The sequence below is a fragment of the Bactrocera dorsalis genome, chromosome 4 (assembly GCF_023373825.1).
Source record: "Bactrocera dorsalis isolate Fly_Bdor chromosome 4, ASM2337382v1, whole genome shotgun sequence".
Taxonomy (NCBI): Eukaryota; Metazoa; Arthropoda; class Insecta; order Diptera; family Tephritidae; genus Bactrocera; species Bactrocera dorsalis.
Window position 1 is genome coordinate 29775392 of NC_064306.1, and position 17340 is coordinate 29792731.

The 17340-nt window shown below is 37.4% G+C and overlaps 1 protein-coding gene across 1 annotated transcript; it reads right to left on the reverse strand.

Moving 5' to 3' along the window:
• Positions 1-10520: 10520 nt before the first annotated feature.
• On the reverse strand, positions 10521-11635 carry LOC125778265 (uncharacterized). Its single transcript, XM_049455014.1, has 2 exons — positions 11539-11635; positions 10521-11431 (listed from the first exon to the last, which is right to left on the reverse strand). The coding sequence occupies exons 1-2, from the start codon at positions 11633-11635 to the stop codon at positions 10521-10523; spliced, it is 1008 nt and encodes a 335-aa protein (XP_049310971.1).
• Between the last annotated feature and the right edge of the window lie 5705 nt (positions 11636-17340).

The window sequence follows — 17340 nt, forward strand, 5'->3', positions numbered from 1 at the left end:
AGCACTAGGAAGATAGAAGAACGAATAGAGCTCACCATTGGGGAATGCAAGATTACCTCGCAGCCGCAATTGAAGTATCTGGGAGTAATATTGGACTCCAAATTAAAATTTAAAGAACACCTGGAGTATTCTTCCGCGGAGGCAAATAAAATCTATAATGCCCTATCGAGAATAATGACCGATATAGGCTGTGTGCGTTCCAGCCGGCGATTCTTAATAGCGAAGGCAATGAGTTCCGTAATACTGTATGCGGCACCAATATGGATACAGGCAATGGATATAAAAGCGTATGCTAAACAAATAATTGCAGTGCATAGACTTTCTGCAATCCGGGTAATAAGTGCTTTCCGGAAAATATCAACTGATGCTGCTGAAATGTTAGCCAGCATGCCGCCCATTGACATCCAGGGAGATGAACTCGAGCATTTGTATCAATTATCAACGCCTAAAACTGTCTCGGCGAGGACAGAGGAAAGAAACAAGAGCACTAAAATGTGGCAGGAGCGGTGGAATTCCTCATCCAAAGGGCGCTGGACCCATCGACTTATACTGGACATCCACTCGTGGATAGACAGACGACATGGGGATTAAGGTTTCTATCTGACCCAAACACTTAGTGGACATGGTTGTTTTAGAAGCTACATTTTCAGATTCCACAATGACATTAGTCCGAACTGTCCGACGTGTACAGAGTATATAGAAGACTCTGAACATGTTTTATTTTATTGCCCTCGATTTTCGAATACAAGGGAAAAACTAAAAACCGCACTCGGTGGTAGTTTTACGGTTGATAATTTAACGACACTCATGTGTCAGTCGACTGATAAATGGAAAGCTGTCAGCGAAGCGTCAGCGTTCATAATGACCAAACTGAGATCTTTTCAACAGACGAGGCGTCCGTTAGTCCGCGCAATAGAGGAGACTTAAATGTCTAGTCCCTCCCACGAAGTAATACCTAGCCGGTGGTTCCGTGGGAGAGTCCTGAGTTGGGAGTAGGTTAGGTTTAGCGGATTAAAGTTCCACACTTCGGCTTTCGATGCTTCCCCCTACTTAAAAAAAAAAAAATACATGTTACTCGAAATTCAACTCATCTTGTCATTTTGATGATTTATTTATATATTATATAAATTAGTTTGAGGTGATACAAACAACTGTTGGGTGAATAAAACTATTATGCTCTGTAAGAAACTAAAAATGGATTTATGTCATAAATCCATAACTAGAGAGCTATTGCAAAACTTATCAGTTACAGTTAAACTTTTTGAAGCTATCATCTTAGACCATATAACTTTTTCATTGCGTAAAGCAAAATCTACTCTAACGAATCTACTTGAATTTTTAAACTTGTTGTTAAAGTTGTGATATAATTTAACACAGTAGAATACTATCTGTTTAGCGTGAAATACAAACCGGAAGAGCGAAAACATATTTATTCATAAACTCAGCATAAACATATGATATTACAGGGTTGTATTTATTAGTACAAAGGGTCGCTCTTTCTTTACTTCAAAACTTGTATTATTGGGTTTTAAGGAACGTAAGCTTACAGATACTTAGTAAAGCTACCGATAAAATAATTTTGTCGACTCTCGCTCATTAACTTAATCTTCTGGGCTTTCAGTCAAGATTTCTTTATCGGATATCGTCATATCTTTATAATAGAACACAACGTGTGATATTCATGGATAGTCTTTCAGATTCAATTAATGTCTCTTCAGGAACTCCGCAAGGTAGTCGTGTTGGTCCGATTCATTAACGATATATATTCTGTAATAGAATTCTAAAAAAGTTATTATATCCGGACGACCTAAAGTTTTTGAAACTTAAACAGTTTGGTAACTTGGTGTGATAGAAAAAATTTTCATTGTGCCTCAAAAAATGTTAGACGCTGTGCTTTTTTCGTAGATCTGGGTAACATTCCCTATATGAAATCAAATATTAATTTTAGTTTTCATATTGATACCATAGTCTTGAAATCTTCTTAGTTTTGGTAGTTGGTCTAAAGAATTTAGAGATCTGTATGTTACTAAATCACTCTTTGCAGAGAAACATCATTTCCTTGGGATGGGCAGAAACGATTATTTTACATAGGGCTCAGGAAGCTCATGACATCTAGTCTAAGACAAAGTATCCTAAAGGTAGCCAAAAAATTAGCTTTTGAAGGCAAGCTAAAGTGAGACGGCAAAACATGCCTCCTTGGGTTGTACGCTGGGTTTGGGACCCGACACGTGAAAACACACCCCTAAAGAAATGGAGTAAATTATAACTTGTTAAATTCGTGGAATTCTTATGATAGCAAAAACTTAAGTATTATATTTTACAACCAAGAAGCCGATAAAAGCTTAAACAGATAATAAACAAAACATTAATATTTTCGTTATTTTTAATTGTCACAAACTCTAGGAACATTATGCATAGAGCACTCTTTCTTTATCTCACAGTCTCACAGTTTGGTTCACATTCCTCTTTCTCCAAAAACTTACACTAAACAATAATTTACAACAAAACACATCATTTTCTTATAAACTATATTTCATGCATTCATTCAAAAAGTAGACCTAACTTAAGTGAAAGTCTATAAGCAAGTTCGAAAGCTTAAGCGATCGTGATTTAGATAAGATCGTAAACACGATGCGATAAGAAGTGACTAATTACAGCGATTAAGGATTTATATGTTGGCAATAGGTAAAACAAAGTTTTGTTACAATTTCTGACATAGCTGTTTATTTGGATCAAAGTACAAAATGGCAGAGACATATAAAAGTCTGCAGACTGAAGCCAACAGTACAGTTTTATCGAATCATTTGACAAAGAGTAGTAGGAGTTTCAAGATGATTTCTTACAAGAAACAAACACTTTTTTGTATTCTACTGTTCTTAGTTATTTTAGCAGCGGATGGACGAAGACTTGGTAACATTTTATACATACTTAAGCAATCAAATTTATTAATGAAAACTCCTTACACAGAGCATCGCAGTTACCAGCAGCGTCACAGCCGCAGACACCGCACACCTTTATTGCGGCAAGTGGAAACTGGAACGATTACTGGCACAGCAGAGGATGACGATAGTGGCACTGGTACTGGCACCGGCATGGATACGGTCACTGGTACGGCAGCTGAAGCTGATGAAGAATTAAGTCCCCAGTTGAACACAAAAGCATCGGAAACTCTGATTCTTCTTAAACCGGCACAAACGGGTGATAGTTCGCGCATGTTTAAAGGCTTATTTTTGCAAGGGCTCTTCGGCGGTACCGGTGGTCTCTCTGGTCTCATTGGTAATGGTGGAAATAATGGCAGTGGTTATAGTAATGTTCCCTACATAATTGTAAATGTGCCCACCAATGTAACAAATGTTAATCAGAACACTTTGAACAATACAGTAGGAGGCTCAAACACAACCACCACAACTACACCCGCACCAGCTGCTCGTCGTCAAGTGATCTATCAATCCATACCGTTCCCGGATACCACACAATATGAGCAATACGAGCAACGCCGCAGTAGACCCGGGCAAGCAGCTCCACAGAATTTCATACTCAGTAATCAGTTGGTTCCTGTCTATTTGCCGCCTGAAATGCAAGCCTTAATGCAGAGTAGTTACTATCCTAACGGTTTTGAGCAGCCAAAGCGTAAACAATTGAAGAAAAAGACTAACAAGTATCAGAACAATGTAAATCGGTTTACCAATTTCGCCAATAATTTTAGGCGTATAGAGTTTTTGTAACTTTTGAGGGGTCAATAAAATATTACTGTATTACTCAAAATTACCTATTTAGCTTATTTGGTTTGGACAGAAATTGTTTCAAATTCCTTGAGGATATTGCAATCGAAAAGTTCTACAGTCGCTTAAAAGCTCAGTTTAAGTAAAAAGTTGAATCGTGATAGATAAAAGAGCACACTGGTTTGACTTTTAGGATCGGTGAATATAAAAACGATTGATTAGAAATAAGATCTTAAAATAAAGTTCAGAACTGTTGAGACGGGATTCATGTAATAAAAGTTAATAGAAGAAGTTGTTCCACTTTATAGAAGACAAGGTTATGATAGTTGGATCAGTGTGAGTAAAACGATTGGTGAAAAATTTAAAAATCGATTGAGACTTAAGCTAAAATAAAATTCAGGAACCGGGTTCTAATGCTTCTTATCTAAAAGCGATGATTTACCAGATAAGTATGCACAAAAATTGCAAAATCTGAGGTAACATCTGCCCAAATTTGAGTTAAGCTATGCCATTTAAACGGTGCGTGCAAGCCGATTCGATGAAAACTTTTCCTTAGATAGGCAAACTATTTTTTTTGTGGTAGGGCTGAAAGTCTTACCGTATGCTGGTTTTCGAAGGTTTTTATACTCTCGCAACAAAGTTGCTAAGGAGAGTTATTATAGTTTTGTTCACATAACGGTTGTTTGTAAGTCCTAAAACTAAAAGAGTCAGATATAGGGTTATATATACCAAAGTGATCAGGGTGAGGAGTAGAGTTGAAATCCGGATGTCTGTCCGTCCGTCTATCCGTTCGTCCGTCCGTCCGTTCAAGCTGTAACTTGAGTAAAAATTGAGATATCATGATGAAACTTGGTACACGTATTTCTCCATAAGAAGGTTAAGTTCGAAGATGGGCAAAATTGGCCCACTGCCACGCCCACAAAATGGCGAAACCGAAAACTTATAAAGTGTCATAACTAAGCCATAAATAAAGATATTAAAGTGAAATTTGGCACAAAGGATCGCATTTGGGAGGGGCATATTTGGACGTAATTTTTTTGGGAAAAGTGGGCATGGCCCCTCCCCCTACTAAGTTTTTTGTACATATCTCGTAAAATACAATAGCTATGTCAACCAAACTCTATAAAGTCGTTTCCTTCAGGCATTTCCATATACAGTTTAAAAATGGAAGAAATCGGATAATAACCACGCCCACCTCTCATACAAAGGTTATGTTGAAAATAACTAAAAGTGCGTTAACCGACTAACAAAAATCGTCAGAAACACTAAACTTTACGGAAGAAATTGAAAATGGGCGTGGTGTCGCCCACTTATGGACCAAAAACCATGTCTCAGGAACTACTAATCTAATTAATTTTACAGCAAAATAAAAAAATATGTAAATGACGGATAATGAAATCTCGATTGTCACTTTATCATGCGAGAGTATAAAATGTTCGGTGACACCCGAACTTAGCCCTTCCTTACTTGTTTAATATACAGATGAGGCGGTGGACTCAGCGCGTTTTTGTCGACGTAAAAAGGCTTAGATCCAATTTAGTTAGGTTTAGCATTAGAAAATCAGAACATACTTGCCGATAGCTGCTTAAGTGTATACTTCACCTTAAAACAGAACTTAACCTAACATTATATTTAGCCTCAACCTATTGAATTATAACTTTTAGGCAATTTGTATACATTTTTCTGAACACACTCTAAGTATGTGCCTTAGGCAACGCAAAATCTAAACCAATAACCACAAATTGATTTAAATTGTATTGTTTTTGGCCAAAAAGTGTTTTTAAGAAAAATACTCAGTTTCGAAGTTTTCGTTCGCTTTTGCTGGAACTTAAATCTGCTTTATAGCCCACACTCGCCGCACATAAACATTTAGTTGCCTGCGCACTATTTCACCTGCCACAATCTCGCTTCTAAAAGAGTTTTACGATAATATCGTTTTGTGAGAATGAAACTTTCTGCCCAATCTTTAACTTTGTGCACATTTATTTGTAAGAACTTCCAACACACTTGCACACACGCACACCTGTGCACATGGCGTTTAAGTTTGTATCGGAGAGCAGCGCTGCATTTGTAGGAGTACTTCTGGCAGCTCGAATGTGCGCACTGTTGCATTGGCACCGCTGCAACAATTGTTTATGCAACCCTGCCGTATTCTATTTGCGGTCGTTTTGCTGCTCCTTACGCCGAAATCTGCTGCCATAAAAAGTTGCATGCAACAAACCAAAATCGCAACAAAGTTTATGCAACTGTTTATTTTTACTTCTCTCAATTCTTCTGTACCTTCTTCGCTCGCAACAAACTTTGCCAAGCTGCCAGCGTTTGGCTGGGTCGCCGAATGATTTTATGAATATGCAAATAAATTTCAATTGAAATGCCAAAATGTAAATGAAAATCAAAAATTTATTTCACTCAAATGGGTGGGTGGCAGCCTGCAGAGGAGAGTGTCGAGCGTGCAGCGTGGAGCGTGGAGCATGGAGCGAGTGACTACGCTACGAATTAGTGTGAGTGGCTGCAGAAGTTGGTTATAAACAGCAAGAGCTCGTCCGCCCACCCACAAATATACGGACGACATACATACACATGGCCGTATATAACTGTAAGAAAGTCAGAAGTTTGGCAGCCGGTAAAACGGTAGTTAAAAGTACTTGTACTTTATGCAGCGGAAACTGATAAAATATTGCAAGGCGGAACTGGTGAAGTTACTTTGGCATACTCTGCGATAGAATAATGTTGAATGAAATCATGATGGAACTGTTTAAATTGCTTCCTATTTAAGAGTATTTCTAATTAAAAAAATTGAAAGGGAATGAAAAGTGAAGGTGTTGTCAAGTTGATGAAGATCGCATGTCGCCAAACGTACCAGCTCTTTAACTCGATTAAAATTCTATTAACATGCCTTTCGTGATTACCGTTACTATTTTATAGGTAGAGAGTGGAAAGCATTTTATTCAAAGCTTAATAACATGTTTTCTATTTGCTTCGCCGGGGCCCGAAATATAGTTATATGTAGTACTAAATTCCAGCATAAAAAGCTTCATCAAGATACCTCCGGATCGAAAAACCACCAACCAGATCGATCATATTGTGATAGACGGAAGATAGCATTGACTCGTACTACTATCTTGTTGCAGCGAAAGTACGCACCCGCCTCTGTGCAGCAAAAAACGCGCGCCAGCAAACACAAAAATGGTTCAAGGTCGAGAAGCTTAAATCACAACAGATAGCCGAACGATTTTCTGCCCAACTTGTACTCCTGCTCTCTGTGAGCACTCATCAGCCACTTCGTATAAGGGAACAAAACCACTGGTTTTCAAAAATGCAAAATAAAAGATGGTACGATGAGGAAAAAAGAGAGAGGTAAAAATTTGTGACTACGAAGATCTTAGCAGGCTGGCCGACAAAGATATGCTCGAAACTTCTACGAAAATATGCGGCGACTAACAGAAGGATAAGCCTCCGCAACATTGCACATAAATCTATCTATCGAGCGAACCGTGTGAAAGATTAAAGCCTACCGTCAACAAACTGATGGGAGCTTAGCAGTGTGACTTCAGACCTGGAAAATAAACAACCAGATATTCACCATGCACCAAATTTTGAAAAAGATCCATGAAAAGAGGAACGACACACCCTACCTTTCGGTCGATTTCAAAGCTGCTTTTGACAGCATAAAAAAAGCTGCCTTTTCGCTGCTAAGTTTAAATTTAGTATCGCCGCAAAACTAATACGGCTATGTAAGCTGACGTTGTGCCATACCATGAGCTCCAAACCGTTCGAAACCAAACGAAGTTTAAGACAAGGGGTATAACTTTTGTGCGACTTCTTCAATCTACTCTTGGAAAAAATAATTCGAACTTCAGAGCTTAACCGAGAAGGTAAAATCTTCTACAAAAGTGTACTTTTGCAAGCGTACGCCTATGACATTGATATCATTGGCCATAAAAACCATGCCGTTAGTTCTGCATTTCCAGACTGTATAAGGAAGCGAAGCTTATGGATCTGATTGTGAATGAAGGCAAGATGAAATATTTCCTGTCATCAAACAAACAGTCGTCGCACCCGTTGGAAAGATCAGGTGGAGACGGACCTACCGGCACTTGGAATCTCCAATTGGCTCCAAACAAAGTTAAAAGGAAGAACGACTGATGCGTTATTGTAAACTCCGCTACAACTGCGTAAGCGGTATTTAAAACAATAAAAAATAAGTAATTTTTGTATATATTTCCACAATTATACCAAAACTAGAAATACTAATGACAGAATAAATTACTGAGCTACATACGTTTATTTACAGATATCAGTAGATATTTGCATGATTACCATAATTCTACCAAATTTACTGTCAGATAGACATGCCAAAGCCATGAACCAGTTGATGCTTGATCATCAAGTTTATTACCCGGAGCGAAGATCAAGCAAAACAAATTAAAGATTTAAGAATGAATAGTAAATAAATAAACGAGGCTTTAGAGTACTATCAACGCTGCAGAGGAAGTATTTTAAAATTGAGATCAACAAGCGGTGGAGATATGAGAATTATTACAATTTTTGGATATTGAATGAGTCATATTTGTGAGAGAAATGTATGTCAGAATCAGTTTATTGTTTCAGTATTATAATAGGTTCGAATAAGCATATAATTTGATGTTGGATCGAACACGCAGAGAGTGGCTGTGCGTGACATTTCGAACGCTCAAATGCCAATGTCAATATGCTCTCCCACCATTGCTTGCTTAACTCACTTAACACCGTCACTCACAAGGGAATGAAAAGTGAAGGTGTTGTCAAGTTGATGAAGATCGCATGTCGCCAAACGTACCAGCTCTTTAACTCGATTAAAATTCTATTAACATGCCTTTCGTGATTACCGTTACTATTTTATAGGTAGAGAGTGGAAAGCATTTTATTCAAAGCTTAATAACATGTTTTCTATTTGCTTCGCCGGGGCCCGAAATATAGTTATATGTAGTACTAAATTCCAGCATAAAAAGCTTCATCAAGATACCTCCGGATCGAAAAACCACCAACCAGATCGATCATATTGTGATAGACGGAAGATAGCATTGACTTGTACTACTATCTTGTTGCAGCGAAAGTACGCAGCCGCCTCTGTGCAGCAAAAAACGCGCGCCAGCAAACACAAAAATGGTTCGAGGTCGAAAAGCTGAAATCACAATAGACAGCCGAACGATTTTCTGCCCGACTTGTACTCCTACTCTCTGTGAGCACTCATCAGCAACTTCGTTTAAGGGAACAAAACCACTGGTTTTCAAAACTGTAAAATAACAGATGGTACGATGAGGAAAAAAGAGAGAGGTAAAAATTTGTGAATACGAAGATCTTGGTAGGCTGGCCGACAAAGATATGTTCGAAAATTCTACGAAAATATGCGGCGACTAACAGAAGGATAAGCCTCCGCAACATTGCACATAAATCTATCTATCGAGCGAACCGTGTGAAAGATTAAAGCCTACCGTCAACAAACTGATTGCAACTTATCAGTGTGACTTCAGACCAGGAAAATCAACAAGTGACCAGAAATTCACCACGCGGCAAATTTTGAAACAGAATCATGACAAGAGGAAGGACACACCCTACCTTTCGGTCGACTTCAAAGCTGCTTTTGACAGCATAAAAAAAGCTGCCTTTTCGCTGCTAAGTTTAAATTTAGTATCGCCGCAAAACTAATACGGCTATGTAAACTGACGTTGTGCCATACCATGAGCTCCAAACCGTTCGAAACCAAACGAAGTTTCAGACAAGGGGTCTAACTTTTGTGCGACTTCTTCAATCTACTCTTGGAGAAAATAATTCGAAATTCAGAGCTTAACCCAGAAGGTAAAGTCTTCTACAAGAGTGTACTATTTCAAGCGTACGCCTACGACATTGATATCATTGGTTATAAAAACCACGCCGTTAGTTCTGCATTTCCAGACTGTATAAGGAAGCGAAGCTTATGGGTCTGGTTGTGAACGAAGGCAAAACGAAATATCTTCTGTCATCAAATAAACAGTCGTCGCACCCGTTGGAAAGATCAGGTGGAGAAAGAACTACCTGCACTTGGAATCTCCAATTGGCGCCAACCAAAGTTAAAAGGAAGAACGACTGACGCGTTATTGTAAACTCCGCTACAACCGCGTAAGCGGTATTTAAAATAATAAAAAAGAAGTAATTTTTGTATATTTCCACAATTATACCACAATATTATTGTGAACAAAATAAATTACTGAGCTACATACGTATATTTACAGATATCAGTAGATATTTGCATAATTACCATAATTCTACCAAATTTACTGTCAGATAGACATACCAAAGCCATGAACCAGTTGATGCTTGATCATCACGCTTATTACCCTGAGCGAAGATCAAGCAAAACAAATAAAAGATTTAAGAATGAATAGTAAATAAATAAGCGAGGCTTTTGGAGTACTATCAACGCTTCAGAGGAAGTATTTTAAAATTGAGATCAACAAGCGGTGGAGATATGAGAATTATTATAATTTTTGGATATTAAATGAGTCATATTTGTGAGAGAAATGTATGTCAGAATCAGTTTATTGGTTCAATATTATAATAGGTTCAAGTAAGCATATAATTTGATGTTGGATCGAACACGCAGAGAGTGGCTGCGCGTGACATTTCGAACGTTGAAATGCCAATGTCAATATGCTCTCCCACCATTGCTAGCTTAACTCACTTAACACCGTCACTCAGCCGGGAAATATCAATCAAGCAACAACAGCGCCATAGAAATAGCAAGGAGAGCTGGCAATTGGCACAAATATGCTAGAAACTTCAATGACGGTTACGAACAAGCGGCGACTGCGGATGCCGTAGGTTATTCCTGAAATGCTGCAGACGTGAGTTCGTGTTAAATTTATTGCCTGCGCCAACACCAAACTGATCAACCTCGTCGACGATGACCACGCTATCACCGGAATTGCCCTTTCTATTGAAGTTACGAATTCGATTAGGAATTTGAACCACCTTTCGACGTTTGGGCCGCTGCTGTAGTGGCTTACCGCCAGCTCCTTGTGCCTGTAAGCGTCGTCTTTTGTTGTAATTATTGACTGGCTTGTTCCTTTCGCCGCCAATACGTTGTTGTGCTTGTACGCGACGTCTGCGTACATTTTGATTCAAGCGGCCACGATTGTTGCGTCTACGTTGCCCCGCTGGACGTGGGAATTGTCCAATCATTGGAATTTGATTAGTCATACCCGGTTTTCTGCCCATAAACAAAGGTATGCCTGCATTGGCAGTCAATTGCGGTGCATTAGTCATTGTGGGCGCTGCCGACTCACCGCCCTCGTGCACACCGTTATCCTGTCGTGCGTAGACTACGTGTGTGAAATGGCCGCGCGTCGCATTCGTTGTCGTCGTAGTGGTTGTTGGCGTTGTAGAAGTGGGCGTCGAATACGTGTATGTTGGTGAAGTTATGGTTGTTGTGGTGGGTGTTGTTACCGGGTTCGATGAGGGTTCAGTCACAATGATAATATTGTTGGCCGGTTGAGGAGGCGGTTGTGGTGGTTGCAACATGCTTTTGAGCATCATCCATTTCGCAATGAAACCGCGTCCACTATCGCCGGTCGCTTCGTCGCCAGCGGAGGCGTCCGCATCGGGGGCGTCGACTATGTCCGCAGAACGACCGAGGGCCTCGGTATTACTGCCGTAAGTATACTTTTGTTGTTGCGGTTTCAAACGTTGCCCTATCATGGTGAATTAAAAAAAAAAAACAGAACAAAAAACAACAAAAATATTCCATTATCCAAATACACGATTCGCGCAATTCGATATCAGCAATTTTGTCACTTACATCGCTTCTGCCGCCTAGCTGCGCCCACCGGTGTCAATACATGGTTCAATACCAGCAACAAAGCGACTATTGTAGCCGCCGCAATCGATAGTCGCATTCTCTTTTATTTAAGTTTAAATCCTTCTTTGGTTTGTGGTTTCCTTTAATGTTTTGTATTCAAATTTCTTTCAGATTTCTTTCAGATTTCGCAAAAAAGTTTTTAGGTTTTTATTGTTCCTGTATAATTGTAGTTGCTGTTGTATCAGCTGCGCGCGAATAAATTGAATCTGATTTTGGTGAGCGCCAACTTTTTATAAGTGCAATTCTTATCCACCGCAGAGCATAGCGTGTTTCCTGGATGCGGGCGAAATTTTTTCGGTTTCTTTCCAACGAACCAACTATTTTTTTTTTGTGGGAAGAATACACTAATAAAAATTAATGGCCAAAATCGCATCTTCGTGTTGAGGTGCTGAAGATTGATATCGCTCATATTAGCAGAATTTGATATTGATATTGATATTGATATTGATATTGATATTGATATTGATATTGATATTGATATTGATATTGATATTGATATTGATATTGATATTGATATTGATATTGATATTGATATTGATATTGATATTGATATTGATATTGATATTGATATTGATATTGATATTGATATTGATATTGATATTGATATTGATATTGATATTGATATGATATTGATATTGATATTGATATTGATATTGATATTGATATTGATATTGATATTGATATTGATATTGATATTGATATTGATATTGATATTGATATTGATATTGATATTGATATTGATATTGATATTGATATTGATATTGATATTGATATTGATATTGATATTGATATTGATATTGATATTGATATTGATATTGATATTGATATTGATATGATATTGATATTGATATTGATATTGATATTGATATTGATATTGATATTGATCTTATTGATATTGATATTGATATTGATATTGATATTGATATTGATATTGATATTGATATTGATATTGATATTGATATTGATATTGATATTGATATTGATATTGATATTGATATTGATATTGATATTGATATTGATATTGATATTGATATTAATATTGATATTGATATTGATATTGATATTGATATTGATATTGATATTGATATTGATATATTGATATTGATATTGATATTGATATTGATATTGATTGATATTGATATTGATATTGATATTGATATTGATATTGATATTGATATTGATATTGATATTGATATTGATATTGATATTGATATTGATATTGATATTGATATTGATATTGATATTGATATTGGTATTGGTAGGCTATGCCAAAATATTTGATACCCTTTAGATTTTCAAAGTTAAATTGGAATATATTTATCTTAAATATTCGCCGTTGTTAGAAGGGTCGACGAGCCTTTCAGTGCAACTGCCGATCATTTTGGTCTAAAGTATAACGAGATCTTCTGAGTTACTTGCCCTTAGCAAAGTTAATTTAGCCGCAATCGGTCCGATAGGTATTCATGCTGTAGGCTTAAAACGCTCGAAAGACACAACTTGTGAAATTCTTATGGAGGAGAGTGAGGGATAAACATCTACGCACTTTCACCTCCACTATCCAGTCTGGACAAGACTGAGGTTAAAACCTCTCGGGAGTCGTACCTTCGGCGAACCAGGCAACTTAACAGAAACCGATATCAAAATCTAAAACAATTTTTGATAGCCTTTTTGGATCTCTTATATAGGCGTTCCGGCATTTTAAGCTCTCCAAGTGAGGTTCCTGTTAGGGTCATTCTCATACCTGTAACCTAAACCTTTAGATATCTTATATGGAAGTTTAAGGTAACATTACGGACCAGTATTCTAAGCTGCCCAAGTGAGATTCTTGTTAGAATCGACCACTTAACCTAACTTTACCTAACGTAGAAGGAGCAACATGAAATGTTCATTGGAAAAGTTCATATATGGTTCTTGAAACTTTAAATAAAGTAACCTTCACGTAAAAGAAATAAATTCTATCTGCGTCAGTTTTGCTCCGTGAAAATGTTTTTCAATCAATATCTTCTCAGTGTATTCCTCGGTGTAGTTTTATCAGCCCAATTATAGAAAGAACACATTAATTAACCGTTACAGCGTTTAAATAGCGTGTTTGCCGAAGTAATTACTTACTTCTAAGATTTTGGGTCAAACTGTCAAATAAGACGAGACGTCAGCTGTCAGCGGAAGTACTAACTCTGCTAACTACAATATATATGTATATGTATTTGTGCAGAATTCTGTAAATATATATTTACAAAATACAAACAAAACTATAAGCATGCGGTTGAGCAGCATTTAGCCTTTCCAGTTGGCAGCACTTAATTACAGAGGCTTGCGTGCAACTTCACTTGAAATTGATTCCGAACTAATTTGCATTTTACCAGCAAAAACTAACTGCGCACATAACTGTACATAAGAATATTGATTAAGCAGTGGGAACGTATTGCAATTAGCAAGGGATTTCGAGTTTTCTTTATTACAAAGAGATTGCATATTTTATTGCTATTTTGGTTTAGAAGTATATTATAATTTCGATTACATCCGCAGGGCTTCACACACGATTCTGCATAATTGATGGCGACTTTTGTCAAATGCCTGTGGTTAAATTGCATATTTGTTGTTAAACCAAAAAGCATAGAACAATAATTTTAATTTATCAAAAGTGATTTTCATATTAAAACATATTTACATACATATCTTATCGATAGCAGAATTTAGTGAAGATGAATTTGCGTATAATGAAGTCGTAGTAGAGAAAGTGAAAGACAATAAATGTTGGGCAATTATATGCAAATATTCATGTGAGCATATAATAAGCCCTGGAGTAAAATATTATAGTTATAAATTACTGCGCAACTGATATTAACCTTAAATCCAATGGGTCAAATATAATTTATCATAGACAAAAATAAAGGTTTATGTATATGATTTTGTTCCATTGTCCAGCTTTGTAGAAGAGGTGTGTACAATAGTTCACATAATTCGCCTGATTTGAAAAGGACTTACACTCGAACAACGTTTACAAATCGTTCAAGTTTATTACGAAAATCCACGAGGGTAAAGAATGTGTTTCGCGCGCTTCGCACAACTTATGATCAACATAATCGCCGTACTGAGCGTACTATTCGCAACAGCATCACCCATCTTGAGACCCAGCATTTATTATTGGATGATATTCGACCGAATAGACCACGTCCAGCACGCAGTGAAGAAAATATAGCAGTCATTGCTGACTAAGTGCGCGAAGACCTTGGAAAGCCGATTCGATTTTCACAGTAACTCGACTGAGGTATGGAACGACTTGGCGGATTTTACGTCCAGATTTTACATTGAAAGCGCTTGTGCAAAAACTGAAGTCGCTCGACCATCCCAATCGACATGGTTTCGCTCTACGGGCTCGTGAAATGTTCAAAGAAGATTTCGAGCCAAATTTTGTTCAGGGATGAGGCCCATTTCTGACTCAGTGGGTATGTAAACAACTTAAATTGCTGCGTTTAGGACGAAAAGCAATCTGAAGAGTTTCAAGAGCTGCCATTTCAACTAGAAAAGAAACGGTTTCGTGAGCCGATGGAAGCATCGGTTTATATTTCGTAAAAAATTATGCCCGTAAGAACGTAATCGTCTTGACAACCGTCTACTTGAAGCCGGAAATTGAAGCTCGTGATTTTGGTTTCAACAAGACTACGTTACTTCCTACACACCATATCTAGCAGTGGATTTGTTGAGAGAACATTACGGTGAGCAGATAGTTTCACGCTTTGGGCCGGTCTATTGGCCAACAAGATCATGTAATATCACACCGTTAGTCTTTTTTCTGTGAGGATTTGTAAAATCTAAAGTCTGTGCGGACATACCCCCTTCGATTCAGACGCTGGAGCAAACCTCACAAGTGTCATTCGCCAGTAACCAGTCGAAATGCTCGAACGTGTCAATGTGATCAATGAATAGACCATCTACGACGTAGCCGCGACGAACATTTGAAAGTGATAACATATATCCCAAGGAATGTTTTTCCGAATGATAATATTTGTATTTGAAGTTTTCGCGTTTTTTTTCTTTAAAAAAGTAGGGTACCTCGAAATACGTCACCCTTTTAAGCGATAAATCGCTGAAGGGGTTACATGGACATCTAATACTCAAAAAATCAATTATATAGGAGATAGTATAACGAGAATACCTTCCGAAAACCTTAAACGGGATTTTTATTAAACTTTGTTTTCTGAATTGACTTCTAAACGCTTACAATCCTTAAGTAACATAACTATTGAAATCATTGAATATCATTTAGCACAAAACTGATCTCTTTTAAACTAGTTCATGCTCGAACTGAAATTGTTGTTGCAAACTAGTTATTTTCATCTTTTTTTGACAAATAACTGTTGTCTGATATTTTGTGTTTCAATTGCTACACAAATATTCGGTTATTATTAACCCAAATACGGTCGAATGCATTTATGTATTGTGTTCTTTTCCTTATATAATCCATCACAAATCACACATATTTTTCGGACCGCTTCAAAATTGTATTTGCATACTCTTATATTTATAATAGCTTACAGTTTTATATTAACTTATAATCCACTGTTAGGCCGATAAGTGTTTAACCAACATCAACATTTCCTAATCATCTTAAGTGTTGGGGTCAATAATGTTGTCTACTTTGTGGCATGCTTCATTAACTTTCACTTACTCAGATACTACGAATTCACAATTAAATTTAAAGCAACACACTCGAAATTATTATACTTAAGTATTGATAAATCAGTCCAGTGGAAATTACACATAATCCCAGGGTGTTTATATTGTTATTATTGTAATTATTCCATTTGAATTAGCTCTGTCAATACAAATGTGTTTGTGTATGGAACATTACCAAAATAGTTATACAATTAAGTAATGTTATGAATAAATATGTGCATTCAAAATATATAACTTAAATATATTAAACATATTTCTAGAGCTTTTATGAAATCCGACTAAAGTAGTTTAGCTAATTGATTAACGAAAGCATTCATTAACGACCTCTGATAGGGAAAAGGAATATCTAATTATTTTTGAATGAATTTGTCTAGCTCTATACCACTTAATATCTGTTGACCTTACTTTTCTTTTGAATGTGAGAGCTTAATTATAAGGTGAGCTATAAAGATTAAGAACTGAATACATTCTTTAAAATGGAATAAAATATTTAGTTAGCACCAAAAAGTTGTCGGAAGAGGTCAAATTCTTTACCTCAAATTATATTCAACTGTATAGCGAAATAGGCACGTGGATTTAGCATTGACCAAAGCCACCATGCAGACGCCTAGTCGACAGATCCTACGGCTGCAGGCCAGGTATCATAAGATGGCCATGATCGTAAGGCCTATTGTCACTTATGGAGCGGTTGCTTGGGCATTTAAGACTACGCAGACTTTGGTAGACCTTCAACTAACGAAGCTGCAAAGGCTGTCTGCGATAAAGGGGCTATGTGCTTTTGCCCCACCGTAGCACTTGAAGTCATGCTGAAGCTCACACCGCAGCATCTAGTGATCAAACAGGTAGCGAAACATACTATGCTGTTCATCGCAGCAGAAAGTTTTGACAAAGAGAAGATAATGTCGACTGAACAAATGAAGGCCCTAGAGAAAGACACTCCACTGACACACATTCTTCCAAGAGACGGCATTACGAAGAGAGTTAACTTTACAAAGAAGTTCAGAGTTGCTCTCGGCAGTAAGGCGGATTGGACCGATTCCGCGTTCAACCTGCTACTGTGGGATA